The 21,554-nt window shown below is 35.0% G+C and overlaps 1 protein-coding gene across 1 annotated transcript; it reads left to right on the top strand.

The window, feature by feature from the left end:
- Positions 1–222: 222 nt before the first annotated feature.
- Positions 223–20,075, top strand: LOC144977113 (malonate--CoA ligase ACSF3, mitochondrial-like). Its single transcript, XM_078921935.1, has 9 exons — positions 223–1,295; positions 2,868–2,973; positions 3,775–3,966; positions 10,028–10,191; positions 12,422–12,567; positions 14,742–14,861; positions 16,075–16,191; positions 16,603–16,781; positions 17,532–20,075. Exons 1-9 carry the CDS (start codon positions 565–567, stop codon positions 17,727–17,729), a joined length of 1,953 nt encoding a protein of 650 aa, XP_078778061.1. The 5' UTR covers positions 223–564; the 3' UTR covers positions 17,730–20,075.
- Positions 20,076–21,554: the final 1,479 nt, after the last annotated feature.

The following is a 21,554-nucleotide window of genomic DNA, read 5'->3' as shown; positions in this document are numbered from 1 at the left end:
GTGTGTGTGTGTGTGTGTGTGTGTGTTTGTGTGTGTGTGATCTTTTGGTAGGTTTACTGGGGAATTTGAACAAAGTCGAAAGGTCAATGGCCTGCATTAATTAATATTATACAACAAAATGAACTGTCAATACATGCTTCAAAATTAATCCCAGAGAGAGAGAGAGTTAAAAAAGCGATCAGAATCTAGAACGAGCTTCTTCTTTTTTGTTTTTTTAACATTGACCTTTGGCTGTTACCAAGAATTGAAAAACGAAAGTTGGTCGACGTCTCTAGCTTTTGAATTTTATGAAAAATCATAAACTGATAGTGATAGAGATATAAAATTACATTTAATTTTGATGACATGCTCTTTTTTACACTTCTTACTCCTACTCGGACATGATATGTGATATTGGCCGACTCCATTTAAAAAAAATTGGATATACTGGACATCCGTGTAAAAACGGGCGCATCGTATCAAAAGGTGAACTGTTCTTGATCGTAGGTTGACAGACTGCAAATACTATACTAAAGACCCTATAATTATTGAAATTTGATATACAATAAGTATATATATTTGAAAATGAATTTTTCTCAGGCATCAATGGGGCATTTGAACTTGAGAGCTCTCACTTTCCTCATTCGTAAAAATGGCTTGTTTTCGTCTTCTCACTCAAAGAGCTATTATTCACGCTTATTATATTCACCACTGTATTACAATTATATGATGAGAAAGGATTCGAAACGACACTATAATAACCGTTTCGAAAATCTGCTGTCACTGTCATCCAAAATTCGAGGACAGTATAGCATTCAAAGTCATCGCTATTCAGAAATTGTCAACGGGGATAAAAATATTTTCAAACCAGTTTTTCTTCACGCTGATAAACATCTAAATAAAACTGCCATAGTGGATTGTAATGGAACTTTTTCATATGCTGACATATTACACCATAGCATGGTCCTCAACATTGATATTCTCAAAATTCTGAATTCTGCGGAGGAAAATGGAGTAAATGGACAGAGGGTTGCTCTTCTGGCTGACCAGGATGTGTCATATGTTATTGGTCAATTTGCGACATGGATGTCTAATGGAATTTCGGTTCCTCTTTGCATCAGTCACCCCGTGTCTGAATGGAAATATTTTCTTGAGGATTCTCAGTGCTCACTTCTTTTAGTTGGAGAAAAGTTTGCTGACAGAATCACTCCCATTGCCAAAGAATTAGATATAATTATAAAAGTTTTGCCCAAGGTAGATCAGAGTTTCATGAGCTATGCAACGAATCAATGGTTACTCTCAGAGTCAACTTCAGGGTAAGAATAAGTTTATATTATTGAAAATCAGTATGATACTGAGAGGGTCCCGATAGCTCAGTTGGTAGTGCACTTGCCTTACAAGCAAAGTAGCCAGTTTGAATCCCATCCCACTAATAAACTCAATGAAGTACTCGCTAGACAAAAATAAATGCAAAATAATTACACAGGCCTTATGTCCTGTCAAGCACCAAGAAGATTAGTAATACATATTTAAATTTAGAGGAACAAAACCAAAAAAAAAAAAAAAAGAAAGAAAGAAAAGAATAGCGACCAAAAACAATAAAAATGAAAAAAATATTTTAATTAGGTATAGGGTGGGGTATTCCATATTCACCATCTATTTTAACCCCTAAATTTATTAAGAATTATGACATAGAGCTGGATTATGATTTAACACAGCCAGAAATAAATGCATGATAAATTCCATCCAATTTTAGTCTTTTTCTATTTTCATCTCTAATTAAATAAATCATTTCTTAAAATCCGTGTCTCACCCGGGCAATTGGGTACAAGTTCTCGCATCACTTTTTCACAAATTCAAGGAATCTTACAGTCAAGTTAGCAATATAAAACAGCAACATTTGCACTATAAATTTGCACAATTAAAAATATTTTTCCCTTTGTGTTTTTAAATTTGTCAAATAGTATCCGGACCCAAAAACTAAGTACATACATATATCTATGTCTCTTTTCTCTATTTATTTATTATAATAGATCTTGAAAAGGTTGCCACTAAATCACCTAGTTGTTCCAATTCAGACACATAGCTAGTGCAATTCAAACAGGACTTTTTTCGATTTGCTCTGTATTGTCATTTATGTTTTCAGTTTTAATTCTAAAAGTTTTTATTAATAGATTTTAAGTTTCTCCAGAATAAAATATTGGTTTTCTGATCAATTTGAATTATTATTAAAGTGAAGTCTCCTCTTGTCGTACAGTACCCCATATTGTACACTTTGACCCCCCCCCCCCCCCCCCCCCAAAAAAAAAAAATTTAAAAAATTAAATATATATATATATATATAATTATGTCACAGATTATTGAGATCGTCTAAGTAATATTTTTGCATAATCATGAATTCTTTTCCGTACTTTTTAACGCTTAAATTCCAAAGGAACCAACTTTATATTTGGTTATTATCAAATAAATCCACCCTAATTGTGAAGGTAAGCTCGATTGACATCTGTCTTAGCTCAAACTAGGAAAAGTTAGTTACATTTGTCTCAATTATCAAAGGGATGTATGAATTGGCACAACGGGGTCTCAGATTTTTTAACAACAGTGTCCGAATTGGGACAAGTTACTAGGTCCCATAAAACAAGGCCAAGACTTAATGGTATTTGCAACATAAGCAACTGTTGTTTTCACAATTACACTCGGTATGTGACCATTAGACGTCATTGAGCTGAGAGAGCCATTTTGAGTGTCCAGATTTGAACACCCCATCCCATTAGCCGTGACGATAATAAAATGATGATACTAACCTGAAAATACAGAGAGGAGAAAATTTGATTACAAAATCATAATCACATGTGACAGTAAATAATTATATATATTACAATCTACAGAGCACATAAAAGAAGGAAGAGGTGGTTTGAACTTGAGGTTGAGGATGATTATAAAAAGAAGCCAGCCTTAATAGTCTACACAAGTGGAACAACAGGGCGACCAAAGGTAATGATACTCCTTTTGAATATGGTTTATATTTTTAGCTCTTTTTCTTTTCTTTTTTTTTTGTCTTTCTTCCCCTTCTTTTTTTTTTTTTTTTTTTTGGCATTCTCTTGTTCCGTATGGTCTTATTTTTTATCATTGTGTGTGTGTGTGTGTGTGTCTGTGTGGGTGGGGGGGGGGTTAATTATCTTAAGACACCATTAAATTTTAAAGGTTGATATTCGTTTAAATCATATTGTTTTTCTTGCTTCAAGTTTTATTTTTATTTTGTTCTGTTCTAGTTCCAAAGAAATCCGGTCTCACTATATTCGTGGCCCACTACCTCCACTTGGTATTGATCCAGGGTGATTTAGATGTAAAAAAAATTTGAATTGTATTATAAGTTGTGAGGCTTGGGTTAAGTATACGTATTTGACGTGAATAAATATTGTCATATACAATGAAAAGATCTGAAATTGCACATATTATTTGATCATTTTAATTTAAAAATCACTTTTGGGCAACTGGTTCATCCCGACCTAATACTAGCAGACTGAGGCCATGAATCACTTAATGTTCTTTTCAAAATTGATAGAACAGTCACCAAAAAAAAAAACAATTGGTTTTGGGGGGTTGTAATTGTTTGTGTTTTTATTTTAAAAATTTTTTTGGTTTATTTTTTTTTTAGGTTTTTTTTTGGTACTTTTTTTTTTTTTTTTTTTTTGCTCTCATGTTGTTCTAAACCAGCACTATAATCATCGATGAGATTTATTTTGATTGAATTGTTGTGTTGTGTATACTTGAGTCTACTTTTAATTCTATCAGGGTGTGGTCATATCCCACGGCAATTTGTCTGCCATGATATCAGGCATGATAGAAAGTTGGGCCTGGTCTCCTCAAGATGTAATCCTACACGTTTTGCCCTTGCACCACGTACATGGTATTGTCAATGTGTTACTCACTCCACTGACATGTGGAGCCACCTGCATCATGGAGAAAAAATTTGATGTTAGACGAGTAAGTAGTTCTTCAGAGCCATTTCAACCATGGAGCCCAAGAAAATCCTGGTGTTGTAGTGTTACACGAACAGTAACAATTGATTGCTACCCTTCAGTTAGGAAATTATGTATATCAAAGTTTTTTAAGAATGACTAAAATTCTTGTTATTCATCTCAAGGGCAGCTATGTGGTCTTGTGGTATGACACTTGCTTTGGGATTGGATGGTCCTGGGTTCGAGCCTCACCTATAGTTGAGTCCTTGAAAAAGGCTCTTTACTCACATTCTCTCACCGTAGTCAGGTGTAAAATTAGTACCTGGCCATCAACAGTGTTGCCTCTGTCGGAAAAAATTGTAATATCGCCTAACAGGCATCCTGCCTCGTTCTATATGTTACATGTTGCTGTTGGTCAGAGACTCTTTGTAAAGTGCCTTGAGCACGTTTAGTGGATATTGCGCTATATAAAAGTTCACCAGGTTTTTTTTTAGTCTTATTTTAAAGGGGAAATATGTCTCTATGGTATACCAGGAAGCAAATAAAATTGAGATAACCCACATGTCAGCCACAGTAAAGCACCACAAGGTAAGCAATAAGGGAGAAAAAAAAAACAACCAGATTCTGACAGTGGACTAAAACCTAGACCCCGAGATTTAAATGCAATGCCTCCTAAGAGACTAAGTCAAAGGTTGATGATAAGTTTAATGTCTATGATCATCGAACACTGGAGAAAAGCACAAAATATTCATAATACAAGGCTGAGAATCTTCCGCCTAAAGGCGGATTTCCGCCTAAACGGTGTTTTATCTCCGCCCATCACCATCACAATTCCGCCTTTTAAAAAGACTCACCACAACCACTACATCAACATCCCTATCACCATTACTACTACAACTACCACCACATCATCATTCCTACCTATCACCATTAATACTACAACCACCCCCATCATCATCCCTACCACCACCACCATCCCTACGACAACTACCACCACATCATCATCCCGACCATCACCACCACTACAGCTACAACCACTACTACTACAACTACCATCACACCATCATCCCTCAGTGATGATAATCTTCCGCGGAATTCCGCGATTTAAGGATTTTTCTGAAATTTTCAACTGTTTTTGCCGTGGCAAACATTTTCGGCTAAGAGGTAATTTAGCTGAAAAATCACCAATATGTCTTTTGTCATTTTTTGACACCTCTGCTCAGCTGCATGATTTTTGATGACATTCCCATGACATTAGTCTAGACACACTGGTGCCAAATGTGAATAGTGGTACTAACCCATGCCGGCCTTGGATGAAAAGATGATCAAAAGGGAAGGGGATGGAGCAAATGGGTGTCAATATTTTTGTACCATTTAGCTTTGTACTCCTTTTTTGTATGTTTGTTTGTTTGTTTGTTTGTTCTGAATTCAATTGAATTCATTATAACTTATCTCTAATTACCAATTAAAACAAAAATCAGAGTGGTCTCTCTCTCTCTCTCTCTCTCTCTCTCTCTCTCTCTCTCTCTCTCTCTCTCTCTCTCTCTCTCTCTCTCTCTCTCTCTCTCTTTGTCTATCTATCTATCTATCTATCTATCTATCACTCTTTTTCATTCTTTCTTTTCCACATTTTATTTCTCAGCCAACCTTCTAACTTCACATTATTATGTTTATAGATATCACTTTGTAATAGAGAGCAAATACAACAGTAAATTTGGCTTATGGATTTAAGTAATAATTTTTTTAAAGGCTTGATTTAGATTCGCTCATTTGATGGAATATGTTTTGCAATTGATTAAAGATTCTTATCATAAGCTGCATAACCACAAGGTTGCAGTAATACACACACACTAGCCGTGTTTGTAGTATAAAAAAGTACCTCCTTTTGGCCAAAAGTTTTTTATAATCTCTTGATATAGTGGGAAGCATTATAGAGCTCTAAAATTTTTAATTGGACATGAAAATTTTAAAAATTATATTTACAAAAAGTCAGTAATATCCTGTGATCAGAATAGACGTGTTTTAGAAGTTAGTAATATATTATGTAATATTAAGTAACAATGAATAGCTGTGTTATTTTTTGCATTAGATTTGGGCTTGTCAGATGGGCCGAGAGATTTTGATCCTTTTTTTACAAATTATCATTATCATCACTGATCCCTACAACCACTACTACAACAACCACCACCACATCATCATTCCTATTACCAATACAACTACATCCTTCGCCACCACATCATCCCAACTATCACTACTAATACTACCACCACATGATCCCTTCCACAACTATTACAACCACCACCACACGATCATTCCCAACACCTCTACAACTACAACCACCATATCATCACCCTTATCACGACCCTACTACAACCACCACTGCATCATCATCCCTACCGCTACCTTTTTTAACTGCAAGTACAATATGTTGTAATTACACTTTCAACTTTTGAAATTCCTCCAAGTGGTGACAGAAATTATTGCGAGACGCATTTTGGATTGCATCTCAGTAGATTTTAATGAAATTCAAATTTATACGTTATCGTCGCATAGATGGGTCTTGAACTATTCACTGAAAAATTTCCTCCATTTTCGTGACCCATCATTCTCACTCCTGAACCATCATGACATCATGACCATCCCCACTACAAAAGCAACTATCACATTATCATCAGTAACACCATCTCCACAACCACATCATCACTGTCATCATTATAATCAGTACCACCTCTAGTGCAAGCACCACTATCACATCATCTTCCTGGTGGGGTCTTTACTTGCATAGGTCAGAATTGCTTTCTGTCTTTGTCTTGGCTTGATCCTTTTCCTGGCCGGCCAGATTCATTGGTAGGGAGGGAAGCAATTAAATGTAAATTAAACTAACTACATTGATAGTTTGGTCTTGGAGTCCGTTTCTCACATGTAGTTAGTTTGAAGTCACCTATTTGAACCAGTCTTACCTTTTCTCCGGTACTTTTGATATTACTTAAATCTATATTTTTTACAGTCCCATTTTTACCTTTTAAGTGGTGCTGAAATGACCTACAAGTAAAAGTGAAGCAAGCGCCGTAAAAACCCTTCGAACAAATAGCTCAAAACTCTCTCTCCCTTTCTCTCTCTCTCTCTCTCTCTCTCTCTCTCTCTCTCTCTCTCTCTCTCTCTCTCTCTCTCTCTCTCTCTCTCTCTATCCATCTATCTCTCTTTACACAAACACTCATAGACACACAAATCAATAAAGCACACTTATTTGTTTAGTCCCGATTAGCTTCCATGGTCATCCTCCACTACTTACCAATAACAGGTCATCACAAACACCTTGACTTCAATCTCTCTCTCTCTCTCTCTCTCTCTCTCTCTCTCTCTCTCTCTCTCTCTCTCTCTCTCACGATCATACACACACATGACACATATGCGCGTTCACATAGTTCTTTAGCCTAATTAATTTTTCACTTTCATCGTTCTGTACTCATCACTAGATTTACTTTGTGCTCTCCTCTCTCTCTCTCTCTCTCTCTCTCTCTCTCTCTCTCTCTCTCTCTCTCTCTCTCTCTCTCTCTGCCTCCCTCACACATACACACACAAATCAGTGAAGAGCACCCAGTTCTTTAGCCTAAATATGTTTTCATTTTTCATCTTCCTATTCTTAACAGTGATACACACACACACACATACACACACACACACACACACACACACACACACATACACACATATGATTCTATTAAATGTTAAATTTCTGGCAATTTCCAACATGAAACATACGTTAACTTAATATTTACGATTAACAAATAAAACACAACACACATAACAATAACGTTCACTCAATACTTTAACCTAATCTTTCTGTACCTATCCTATATTCAATTGGAGCAGTCCTCTCTTTCTCTCTCTCTCTCTCTCTCTCTCTCTCTCTCTCTCTCTCTCTCTCTCTCTCTCTCTCTCTCTCTCTCTCTCTCTCTCCTCTCTCTCTCTCTCTCTCTCTCTCTCTCTCTCTCTCTCTCTCTTCTTTCTCATATTTTTCTCTTTCTCTCCCCCTGTTTGTCTCTCTCTATCTCACACACACACACACACACAAACACACACACACACACAAACACACTCTATCTGTCCTTCTGTCAGACAAACTTAAATCTATAAAGTGGATCATATCCTTTTCACATCAGCCATCAATCTCTCTTTTCATCTCCAAGTACACACCTTATCACCACCACCATCATCATCATCATCATCATCATCATCATCATCGTCATCATCATCATCATCACTGCCACTACTACTAAAACAACAACAACTACTACTACTACTACTACTACTACTACTACTACTACTACTACTACTTACTACTACTACTACTACTACTACTACTACTACTACTACTACAACCACCACCATCGCCACACCATCATTTCATGAAGGACCACCACTACTACTACTACAACCACCTCCACCACATCATCATCACCACCATCAATACCACCACCACGACGACGACATCAAAACACTATCACCATTAAAACAACAACCACTACCACATCCTTACCACCACTACTACAGCCTCCTCCAACACAACAATATCACCACCACCACTTCTGCAACCACCACAACCACATACATCATCATTATCATTACTGCCACCAGTACAACATCCACCATCATATCAATATTACCACCAACCCTACCATTCATTTTTATATTTTATACGTCATAATGAAATTGGTTTTGGAACTTTACTTGATTTGAAACAAGGGGTATTGGGATTATTATAGATCTCATTAGATTATATTTAGTTTGCAGAAATTCCTGTTTAAGCATTGAAATTCTTCGGAATTGTTTCTGAAATTTATGTGAGCCAAATTTTAAGTTGGCGTCTCTGGTCAACTTGAAACAATGGGAGGTGGGCATATATGTGAATAAGGGAAATGTGGCGACTACCACTACTACTACAACCATCACCACATCATCCGTACCACAACTACTACAACCACCACCACATTATCATACCTACGACTACCATTACTACAACCACCATGTTATAATTACACTTTCAGTTTTTGAAATTCCTTCGAGTGGTGTCAGAAATTGCTGCGAGATACATTGTGGATTGCATCACAATATATTTTTATGAAATTTAAATTTATAGGTTATTTTTGCATGGATGCTTCTTGATCTTAGCGCTGAAAAATGTCCTCCTTTTTAGTGACCAGTCATTCTCACCCCTGATTTTAGTGAAATTCAAATTTATAGGTTATGGTCGCATGGATGGGTCATGATCTTCATGATGAAAAATTTCCTCCTTTTTTGTGACCAGTCATTCTCAGCCCTGATAATAAAAAGGAAAGATATAAACATGTAGGTGAAATAATTGGGTTTGGATAATAAATTCTTACTTGGTTTGTGAATCTTAATTAGATAAATGATCTCTGTAATTTATGATAATATATGCTAAGTTAATCTGCTGAATTAAAATATATATGAGTGATCATGGTAATTTATGCTGAAATATTTGGTGAAACATCAGCTGACCATCCTCATTTTGGTTGACACTGTATTTCTCCTTCCCTTCCCCCTCACACACACACACACACACACACACACACACACACATCAAATAAAACAGATGACTACAAGTATAAAATATATGGGAAGACAGAATCTAAAAACAAATGAATCTTAAAATGTTCTGACTACAAATAAGTTTAAAATGCCTTCTACAGATATCATATACCAATTTTGCAAGACCATAGCTGGGCATTTTGTCCTGAGGTAAAATACTTTACACAAAATTCTCCATTCATCTTAAGTTTTATCAATGAATACCTGGTTATAGGCAGTGACAGATATTGTAGGATGGCTAAAAATGAAGTCTGGCAACTTGTACTTTATGAAACTTGGTTTCCTATAACCGACTTGGGGAAATAAAAGAAGTGTTGTGGATTGCACTAAGAATGACCAGTCTGTTTAATACGTCTCTTTTAAATAACTATTCACATTTATTATTTATTCATATATTTATTAATTTGTTAATTTTTATCTGCATATTACTATCAATTTGATATATGAACATATTTGAATCTTTCTCTTTCCAGACATGGAAACTCTTGACTTCTCAGAGTGTTGGCAACTCTAACAAAAGCATCAATCTCTTCATGGCAGTTCCCACTGTGTATGCCAAGATGATCCAACATTATGAAGAGGAGATTGAAGGTCAAGAAGATAATTCCGTACGGGCAACATTGGAGAGAAAAATACGGTAATCATGTCCCCATATATGGCAATAACTCATTTTCAAGTTATGATGATTGATTTTTATTACGATTTGAAGTTTTATTTTGTTCCAGTGCTGTAGTCAATGTTGAGAATTAACATAGCATTTTAAACAACAAAACAGAAAAAAAAAAAGAAATTAGAAAACAAATAATAAACACGACATTTGATGTTTCCCTATCATTTTAACTGTCAATTCAATTTTCAGCCCCTTTTCCACACTGACTCAATACCAAAGTAAAGCTATGGGTCATAAACTCTAACAACAAAATATTTGTATTGCCTTTTTGTTTTTTGCTTATTCCTTTTTTAAAATATATATATATATATATATATATATTATATATATAAAATATTATAATATAATAATATATATATATATATATATATATATATATTGGTATGGACATGTTTGCAGGTTTATTGGTGAAACAATCTTCTTCCTTTGTTCTTATTATATATTTGGCATTATGGGTTGTCACTTACACTGGTCAGTTATCTGATAAATCGATTGAGTTTCCAACTTACTGTCAATGTAATTTGATATTATGTTGATATCAAAAGAGGGTCCTGAGAATTATAGTTTGTAGAGCATTTAACCCACAAGCAAAGCGATCGGTATAACATTGGTCCCAATTTCAGTTCAGTTTTATTTTTCTGACCCAGATTAAGTAGCTGGTCTATTATAACCATTGGAAAGTACTCTGCAGTTGACAAATATCCTATTCAAAGGCTAGCAAGTGATTGCTAGTGTCTTTTTAATGCTGCATAACCCATTATTTTCTCCAGATCCATAGAAATTAATGCTTTGAAAAACTATTTTGTTTTTCCATTAAAATTTAGCTTGACATAATAAATCTGCAATTAAAAATCCCAATACTGTCACAAAATGTATTTGTAAGCTATTTCTACAAAACAAACCACCGAAGGGTCTTTATAAAGAAACAAGCATGCTGAAAACAAAATGATAAAAATATTAAGCGCACCTCTTTGCCACATCTCCTCCCTCCCCCCCCCCCCCCCCCCCCGCCCTGCCCTTATTATTCCTACAAAATAAAAAAAAATACTGATATAAAGAAATATCTTTCTGCCAGGAGGTTTTCATTTTATCTGTACTCTAATAACCCAAAGACAAATAATGAGGAGTTTTCAGTTTTCTTCTGTCAAAAAAAATAGACGATAAAATTGACACTAACGACGAATGTGAGATGAAGTCATGATGGTATTGGTATTATTCATCACCTATTTTGTAAACTAAAGGGACACCAGAAACGTTCAAATCACTTGTCCTTGTGAATTAAATTGAATTAAGTGATTTTACTCGTTCATTGTCGTTGAGTTTTAAAAACCTAAAGTCGTATTCCATCTACACCTTGAACCTATCAAGGTTATCAAGACAACTAAATTGAGCACAGTTCTTAGATGTCTACTTTCTGTTCTCTCTTTGAGGTGGAATCCAATCCAATCCAATATCCAATATTTTAAGATGCACAAGACATTCCTGTCCATTATACAAATGTTATTAACAGTTCCATATTATGTAATACTAAAACCACGTAAATTATTAATAAAATAGAGTGTCTCTCTAAAAGATTCTAGAGATAAGCTGTTGATGACTGTGTTCAGCAATTTGTTCCAGTCATCAATGGTCCGAGGAAAGAAGCTAAACTTGTACCTATATGCATCAGTGTTTGTCTTTGGTTTTGTAAATTTCCTGCTGTGGCTCATTGATTGATTGATTGTTGGGATCGATTGGGATTTCAAACCTCCCACATTTTCTTTTTTTTTGTATTCATGTTGCTCTCCATTATATGTTGTAAGCCACTATTTTATTCTTTTAGTGCCATTCCAAATATTCTTGTAGATTGTTATTCCAATATGTGGACATCCAATGGCTCAATGTGTAGATCACTAATTATTCTGCCAGTCTCTCAACTGATCCTATAGGAACTCTTGTAGGCAATGTAGTTTGCAAGGGTGAATATGGTTCAATGGTGTGATCCTCGCCACATAACTAAAAGATACCAGATTTGCATTATAACTACTGAGTGTTGTGTGGCCTTGACATGCTTTCACCAATAGCTCATGGTTGCTGTTTTTATATAGAATCAGAATAATGCTTATCACTCAACATAAACATCCATAAACATCAGAGAGATTTGAAATTTATAAAGTCAGTGTAAAAATAAAACTTTATGCAAATACTGTGACCCCAGATTGATGGTGAGTGGCTCAGCTGCCCTTCCCCAGCCTGTTAGTGACAGATGGTTTGAGATAACGGGTCATAGGTTACTGGAACGATATGGGATGACAGAGATTGGGATGGCCTTAACCAACCCCTTGGAGGGAGAGAGAATTGTTGGTAAGATTGTAGACAAGCAAGCCATTAGGTCAGCAATAGCTTACATATTATTATAACATTACTTAATTTTCTGAATTACTTAATGGATATATTTTGAATGGATATTTTTATACCAATCCCACATTTTGAATTTAATGGACTTGAATCTTATGACAGGATCAATGGAAACATTTGATGAAGACGAGTGCAATGAATTTGATTTAAAAAAAAAACAAGAGTAACATACAGTCAGGTCTTTCTAATCCAGAGCTCCACAATCAGGATGTCTCCATTATCCAGACAGGTCACCTAGGGACGGAATTTTTCCTCTTTATTTGTACCCTGCAATCCATAAATTCTTATTCTGGAAACAAGCCATTTCATTATAGAGGAATTATGATTCTATAATCCAAACATCTCACTGACCAACACTGTCTGTCCGCCTATTCTATTTCAATGCAAACAACAAACAATTAAAGTATAATCCGATTTAAAAGGATTTGTCACATCTATTAAAGATCAGGTAAGTAACTTATTTTGTCCATCCAGTGCAGTCATTGGCAGACAACCCCGCATCTGAAACCAGCGTGGTGATACAGTGTGTGTGCGATAATCAACATGTGTCGATCATGTAATATCTGTCAGTTTACACAAACCAGTCCAAACTCCTTGCACTTGATATTAATGTCATTTGGCTTACAAAGGTTATTGTCAGGGTGATTTTGAAGTTAAATAATGATTTTATAATTTTAAAATTATTGAATTTGAGAAGAGTTAATATTTTATTGAGGACAGTTGTATAGTTTCTTAAAGTGATAGTAATAATAATAATAATAATAATAATAATAATAATAATAATAATAATAATAATAATAATAATATATAATAATAATAATAATATATCTTTATTGTCCCCCAAAAAGTGGCAATTTGTCATTTGGTTACACATTTATAACAATACAATATTGACATAGACACACTCACACAAGATGCACACTAGTAACATAGTAGTTATCGTAAAAAAAAAAAAAAAAAAAAAAAAAAAACACAACAAAAAATCCGGCATCAACAACACCATCATCATTACCATCATCGTCATCATCATCATCATCATCATCATCACCATCTTCATCATCATCATCATCATCATCATCATCATCATCACAACAACCTTCCTAATATTTTCGTTACAATCCTTCACTTTCACCATTCCCCTATGACACCATTCACCATCTTCATCATACTCCATATTATATTATTCCTGTAACAAGCTATGAGAGGGAAAGCATGTGGTCCTTCTCTCTCTCTCTCTCCCTATCGCCCTTCATTCTTATCTATCTTCTCTGTATGTGAGGAATAACTATCGATGCTGTGAGTTTGTCCAAAATGCTCAAAACACCCGCCAGCAGGACACAACGCACCAATACACAAAACCACATGCAGTCCCGAACGCCCAAAGTCCGACCGCAAGAATTCAGTGAGAACCATTCATAATCTCACATTTATAGTCACTTTAACTTTAAAGTCAGTTTTAAGAAACTGGTTCACCCCAACATAACTCCATTGGGAGATGATAGATCACAAATGTGTGTCCACACTATTTTAGACTGTTAGTCACTTTGCAAGTGTAGCCTTTACAGAGTTATCGCCCCTGAAAGGTCACGTGGTGCAGGAAAAATAGACAAGGACTAACAAACTTTGAAGGTCGATAACTCGGCCAATTTTTGTTGTAGAGCCTTAATATTGGTATCACTATGAAATGCGTATTAGATAACTTACAAATCATAACACTTTACCATGAGAGGTACACTATTTTAATGAGGTGGATTCAAATTATATTATTTTAGTGTAAGTAAAATTATGACATTTTTATATCCCAGATCAAGGATATATGTTAAACCACGAAAATAATGTTTTATTCACGTTTTTGGGAAGATTAAATATCAATGTAAGTTTCACCATTCCTTTATTTTTACTCCCCTCTCTCTCTCTCTCTAAAAGAATGTCTTAACAGTGTTTAAAGTTGAATTCAGTCATCACACATGTTTGCTTTAATGCTGTTTTTAATGGAGTTACAGAGTAATCCACTTATATCAATATCAAGTCCAAAGAATTACAATGAAACCCTGTTATGTCACGACAAGCACCAAGTACTTCTTAGCATTAATTTTTTTCATGTTTCCATCATCTAACAGGTGCAGTTGGCAATCCGTTTCCTGGTGTAAATGTGAGAATCGTCAAGTCAAATGACTCCTCACCTCTCGGTTTTGACATCCTGGCTGAGGGAAATCATAAGGAAACAACTGTTACACCAGGTTGGTTGAGTTTCTTTGGTTTTTTTGTTTTGTTTTGTTTGTTTGTTTTTCTCCAAAAGCCTCAGGGCACTTGAGATACTTGAAGGTCATTTATGGTCAGTCGAAAGGAAGATGATATGATTGTTAAAAGAGCACAGATTAAGAGTTAACCCATGCTTGTTAGCGTCCAAGAAAAGGTAGGACAACAGGCCTCGTTCAGACAAAAAAAAATTAAATTAAATATAATCAGCAGATTATTTTCATTGATAAGAATATTATCTCTTTAAAAAATAAACAAAGGTTTGAATGTTTCCATCTCTACAGAGGATCCCAGCTACGGCCAGGCTAAAAGCAAGTAGTCTCATTTCTAGACAAGAGCAAAAACATGATCAAATATAACAGCTATTTTTAATAAAGGGTCTATATACTTAACAAAGAACATTTCGGACACAACCCCTTCTTTTGTCAATAAAAAAAAACAACACATTAATACAATGTATAAAGTCGTGTGAAGATATGAGTTGAAAAGTTTCTCAAATATGCATTTCTTATCAAGCATTTTTAAATGCCATATTTTTCTCCTAATAAATTATATTCCTGACTGATTGTGTCTTAATATTAGAAATCATTTGAGAGGCTTCCTCTTAATGTGTGCTGTCTTGTGGATAAAAGATTCTTAATGACCTTAGGCTGCCTAAATGGGTAGATTGCTGATTCTATATGACTTTGTGCTTTCAGGTATGATACTCAGCTTCTGACGTATTGGTCCCTTGTCCGAGTCCTACTGTCAGTGGTGTAAAGTTGGGTTCTTTACTCACTACTTCTTCTTTTTTTCATTTTTCTTCTTCTTCTAGTCCACGACTTCAATTGTGAAGATTCCACCGACCACAGTATTTTTCTTTCACTCGATACTATTCCACTATTTCAATGTTGATGATATGAACAAGTACAAGTGAACATCCACTCTTCAATGGGGAACTATAAACTTGGATGGCTTCCTCTTATTTTGTTAAAACCTGATGGAAATATTTCTCTACCGTCCATCTGGTTTTTAAGTGATGTATTTATGTTTTTATTGCTTTTGTTATTTGCTGAAGTACCCGAACAGTCCATGTTTGGTATTTTGTTCTGTTTTTGAAGTTGTTAAATTTATTTTTTGTTTATTCCTTTTTACAGTCTATAGTGTCTAGCAGCTTAGTATCACTTTTATAATAATGGCATATCTTTTTTTCAGGTCGTGAAAACGAGCTTGGGGAGTTACTTGTGAAAGGTCCCAATGTTTTTCGCCAGTATTGGAACAAACCTGATGCGACAGCCCAATCTTTCACTAAAGATGGATGGTTCAAAACTGGTAAGAAGTGATATAATAAGCACTATAATCATCATATTTATTTTTACATAGAAAGCAGAAACAGGGTTATTTATGGTACTTTTATTAAACGTCTTACTTATGGAGAAAACATATCACTATTTGTATTAAAAAAGGAAAAAAACAAGTGTGCAATTACTCTTCATATTTGCATGCTTCCGTTTATGTTTTTTAGTTGACTACAACAGATTAGATTAAGTAATATAAGCTATTTTGTTGTTCAAAGATATATTTGACACAGAGCAATATTTAGTAAACACAAAAACATAACAATTACAGATGACAAGATAGTTAAACAAATTCAAAATAATCATTGGAAAAAATGATAACAACTATTGACATTCAATCAATCTTGATACGATTATTTGTAAAGGTCAACTGTTGTCATTACAGGGGACACATCAGTGTATCAAGATGGGGTATATAGAATTGTGGGGAGGACATCTGTGGATATTATCAAGAGTGGTGGATACAAGATATCTGCCCTGGATGTTGAACGCCACCTACTGGCACACCCTGATATAATCGATGTAGCAGTCGTTGGGCTGCCAGATGTCACTTGGGGGCAGAAGGTATGTGTGTCTTGTTATTCTACTCGAGGGAGTGATTTTTGTTCTGAAAATTAAAAGTTATTTGTGGATAATAGATTGTATCAATTGAAGACCAGGGACAATTTACTTTTGTTTGCTTCTAAAAGGTTTGATTTATAATAGAGCAAGGGTAACTTACTGATGGACAGTTCAGCCATTATTATTTTAGTGCCTTTATTAAAGTAGTCCTTCAGAGTCAGATGACCCCAGGAACCGGAATTTATCCCGATTTCTATTGGGCCAAACAATAGCAATTACTTGCTACCCTTGGATAAGACAATCTTACATACAAAATTCAAAATTTCACAACTTTGTATTATATTCTATTCTTAATTCTGACAGTTTTAACTATCTATACTCTTACCTTATTCTGCTTTTTTAAAAACATAGCTCCATTCATAGTCTTATACAAACTACACGGAGACACCTGTTGCAACAGCAAAGCTTGGCATATTGATATGGTCTGCACTTCGTAACCTGGTGGTTACGGCTTTAACACACATTTGTGTGGCTTTAAGATGACATTGCCAAAGCAAAACAGTTGAGAAATATCCCAACTACCATCTTATGTAGATAAAGGAAGATGAAAATCCCTGTCTCATTCCAAGCTAACTGTTCGAAGTTTTGCGACAAGAGTGTTAGATTATCTCTGAGCTTATATGAAGGATGATAATTATATGAATTTTGTTCTCTTAGACTGTAATGCTGACATATATGTGTGCCTATTTTCAGGTGGCAGCAGTAGTGATAACCAAAGGAGACCACCCTCTAAACCTTGAAGACTTGAGGCAATGGGCTAAGGAAATATTAGCTCCATATCAGATCCCAACAGTACTTAAATGCCTCTCATCCATACCAAGGAATGCCATGGGAAAAGTCAACAAGAAGGAACTTGTGACACAAGTGTTCTCTGATTATGAACAAAAATAATAATCTCTCAATTCTTTACAAGCTCTTGTCTGGTCAATATGACCTCTTTTTCCTTCTTCTTCAACATATAAAATCTTTTTGTGCTGCATCAAAATTTACAAGCCATCTGATCTCTCAAAATGTGCACATTACTGTCGATGTTGCATATCCAAAGGAAAAAGAGAAAATTATTGTAACTTCCTAATAAATTGTGGTGCATCCATTAAATGTCTCAAGACAGTGGAAGTCGATTCAATAAGGTCTTTAAGACTGGATCTCTGATCTCTCTCATACACATGCGCGCACACACACATACAAACAGTTCCTGCCACACACTGTATACAGCTGTAATTAGCATGTCACTCACGTGTACTATCTCTCTCTCCTTGCCTGTCACCAGTGAGGATTCTACACACGCAAGAGTTGGAGCTTGCTTTTGTGATTATGCCCTGTTTTTTTTTATTGGGAGGGAGGGGGGGGGGCACAAGAAACGTGGATATATGTGATTATGGTAAGCATAACAAACAATAGAATGGGGAATTGTTGAATGCAACTTTACGAGACAAGATACTCATTGAATCCATTTTTATTTACTAAGAAAATATGGGCCAGAGACCTGGATTTTTGAATCCGTCTTTGATCTGACATCTTGTTGTGTGCCTACTATGATGCTCAAAAGCTTGAAACCACAGATTAAAAATTTGGGAGCAGACATTGGTATAGGATATAAATCTTGAAAAGGTATTTATGAAACTGTAAAGCAGAATGAAATTCATCCCAAAAATCAACCTGTCACAACTTGGTTTTGAACTTCAAACCTCCCGATTACTGGTCAGATATGCCAGCATTACACCACAGAGGTTACCAGATAGTTGGGGCATTATAAGAAACCAGCATTTAAATGTGCATTTAACTACTTTTAGTTTTAAAATGTATTGAATTCTGCTTTAATTTTTTGATAATTTTGGTGTACATTTCAAATTTATGATAATCATGAAATTCGGTCATTTTGCATGAGCCGTAAGTCTTTCAAATACCATTAATTTTTGTTGTTGTTGTTGAAATTATGCATACCTCTGTTAAATATGGTAGTCTTTCATTTGTCTTCTTTTCCAGGTAATTATTTTTAAATGATTGTAAGAGCTGTAAAATTAAAGACAAACCAAAGAAATGTGGAAAAGAGTACCTCATAGATAGAAATAGAAATTTATTATGAACTACCTCAATAAATATTTACTGCTATTGATTACACTCCAGCACGGTTTCCTCGAACTCCTCGGGACATGCAAAAACGTTCGAGAAAACCGTGCCTTGCCATAAAGACTTGATGGGTAGGAGGTGGGACAGTATGACTCGGCAGTATGGACCTTGCAATGCACCCAAAAGATACCTACAGTAAAATTACTTTAAACCGAAAGAAGCTAAACCGAAAAATACCTTAAACCGCAAAGAATTTAATAAATTGTGCTAGTTTCTTCATTATCTTTGTACTAATTCTTACGATGAACCTAAATACTTCTAAGCAGGACTTTCTTTAAACCGAAACAACTTGAGAGCACCTTCCCTTTTTCTCTTTCTCTAAATTTCTTCAAAAATTCGGGAAGGTGGCCACCCGTAATAATGCCCGGCAATGTTAAACAAAGAGCGTAAGTATAAGATGAGGGTGAGGGGTGGAATGGGGGGGGGGTAGGCAAACATTTCAATCGTTGCACTTGGGCTTGGCCAACACCACAATAATCTAGCAGACTGGAAAAGGAAGACAACGGGTGCCTGGCAGGCAAAAAATTAGGAAAGAGAGAGAGTTGGGGTGTAGAATCACGTAAACGAGATGTTCTCGCTCATGTGTTGATGCTTTGGAACTGACAAATTTTCAACATGACAATATGGGGGGGGGGGGTGGTAGCGAACTTACCATTGACATGCCATTTCATTTCCACTTAGTTTAAATGTGTGTGTGTGTGTGTGTGTGTGTGTGATGGGCTAAAGGGGAGGGGGAGGTTCTATGTAATTGGGCCTTTGAACCTAATGCTTTTCAACAAAAGAGGGTGTGTAGTAGACAGCTTAGCATTGACACTCCTTTTCATTTCCATTTCACTTCACCTCTGAGTAGCTGCGCATCATTCATTATCAATTATCGCACAAGAACTTACGATCTTATTTTAGCTTTACATTTTACTAAAAGATGTCTAAAAGAAAGCACTGTGCTTACACGTTTGAGTTTAAAATGAAAATACTATGTGAAGTCAATGAAAAAAAAGTTGATCAAGGCGGAGATATGTAAAAAAACAAACTCAACTCTTTCAACAATTTTGAATGAAAAACGAAAACCCAAAAATATTTTTTAAGTACGCCAAAAAAAAACAAAAACAATTTTAAAAAATCATTTTAAAAATGGTTACGAAGATGGCATTTATTCAACAACTCCATTTAAAGGGAAACCCATGATACGATTTAATTAGCAAATTCCTTAAATAGTTACTACCCTTGAAAAACATCGCAAAATGGGAACTTGCTTTAAACCAAAATGTCTTTAAACCGAAATAGTTTAGAAGGTCCCCAAAATTTCGGTTTAAAGTAATTCTACTGTAGTTCACAGCCGTTTAAATAGGGCCCAAACTTTCACTTTAGTTACTTCTTCCCTCACTGGCTACAGTCAAGTAATGTAAACAATCCACCGTCAGCCACAGTGATAACAGCTGTCAAGACGGCGTGCATTGGCAATAAATTATGTCTGCAGGTAAATCTCATCGCTTTGAATTTCTCTCAGGCAGAGAGTAGTAGAAATTTCATCAAAATACTCAATTTTCTCAGCCCGTTGTGGACGCAGCATCTTTTTCATAATTTTCAAACATATATGGATACAAAGGCCAATTTTTCCTCTACAAGACGCAATTATTTTTATTTACATCATTAAATGATAAGTTTGTGTTTTGCTCTTTTGAATAATCAGAGTTTTTTATGAAATAAATATTAAAATTATAAGTTTAAGAAATATTTAAAAATTCAAAATATCAAACCAACACTTTTTACCATCAAGTGTGAGGGATCAGAGAAAAGTAGATAAAATTATCTTTCATATGACATATACTTTATTATGTAGATTCAGGGATTTAAGAATAGAGGGTGTGGAAAGGAATCTCAATAATTAATTTTGTTACCAACAAAGAGAAGAATATTTCATGATATTTTAGAAACCCAATAATAAAACTGGATAGTGATGATAAGAGACATTTATTTAATTTGATTTCATTGAATTTAAGCGGAAATTTTAGATATTTCTTAAATTTACTTATTTAAGTTCTGTTCAGGTTATGGAGAGACACACTGAAGACGGTCATCACACCAGTACAAATGAAATATGGCGAATTTTTGTGAAAGAGTACAGAGCCGTGCTGAGAGGATTAAAAGACTCTAGACGTTATCAACAATTGACTATAAATATAAATGTGAACTTCTGACATATTTCAATTTGCGAGAAATGTATCTCACTGATACATAATTTAAAGAAATGCGATGCAGGTATTGATACCTTTGGTTCAATGTGAAAACTCTGAACAAGAAACAATACTTAATGAGGTGAATATGATCCTAATCTTTCACCAGTGATGTGCTATATGCAGTCTATATGGCACACAAATTAAAAGAGACGCAAGTCAAGTACATGAAAAAAAGTAATGGGCATGGATATCTCAAAAATAAGGTTATGAAAATTTTAAGAACTCTTTAAGATTTTCTTAGTGGTTTTGATTGTCTTTAAATGAATGTCCTTATATAACAATTTTTTATGGAATTCTTATAATTCGTTGATTGATTCTGGGATAAATATAAGTGAATCACATTTGACTA

Source organism: Berghia stephanieae, chromosome 7 (genome assembly GCF_034508935.2).
Source record: "Berghia stephanieae isolate SIO BIC M18660-M18661 chromosome 7, UCSD_Bste_1.3, whole genome shotgun sequence".
Lineage (NCBI taxonomy): Eukaryota > Metazoa > Mollusca > Gastropoda > Nudibranchia > Aeolidiidae > Berghia > Berghia stephanieae.
This window is presented reverse-complemented; position numbering and strand designations above follow the sequence as displayed.

Coding starts and splice junctions, on each gene's coding strand:
- LOC144977113 (XM_078921935.1), top strand. CDS start 565: ATGAATTTTTCTCAGGCATCAATGGGGCATTTGAACTTGAGAGCTCTC. Junction 14,862..16,074: donor GGAAACAACTGTTACACCAG/GTTGGTTGAGTT, acceptor TCTTTTTTTCAG/GTCGTGAAAACGAGCTTGGG. Junction 16,782..17,531: donor ATGTCACTTGGGGGCAGAAG/GTATGTGTGTCT, acceptor GCCTATTTTCAG/GTGGCAGCAGTAGTGATAAC.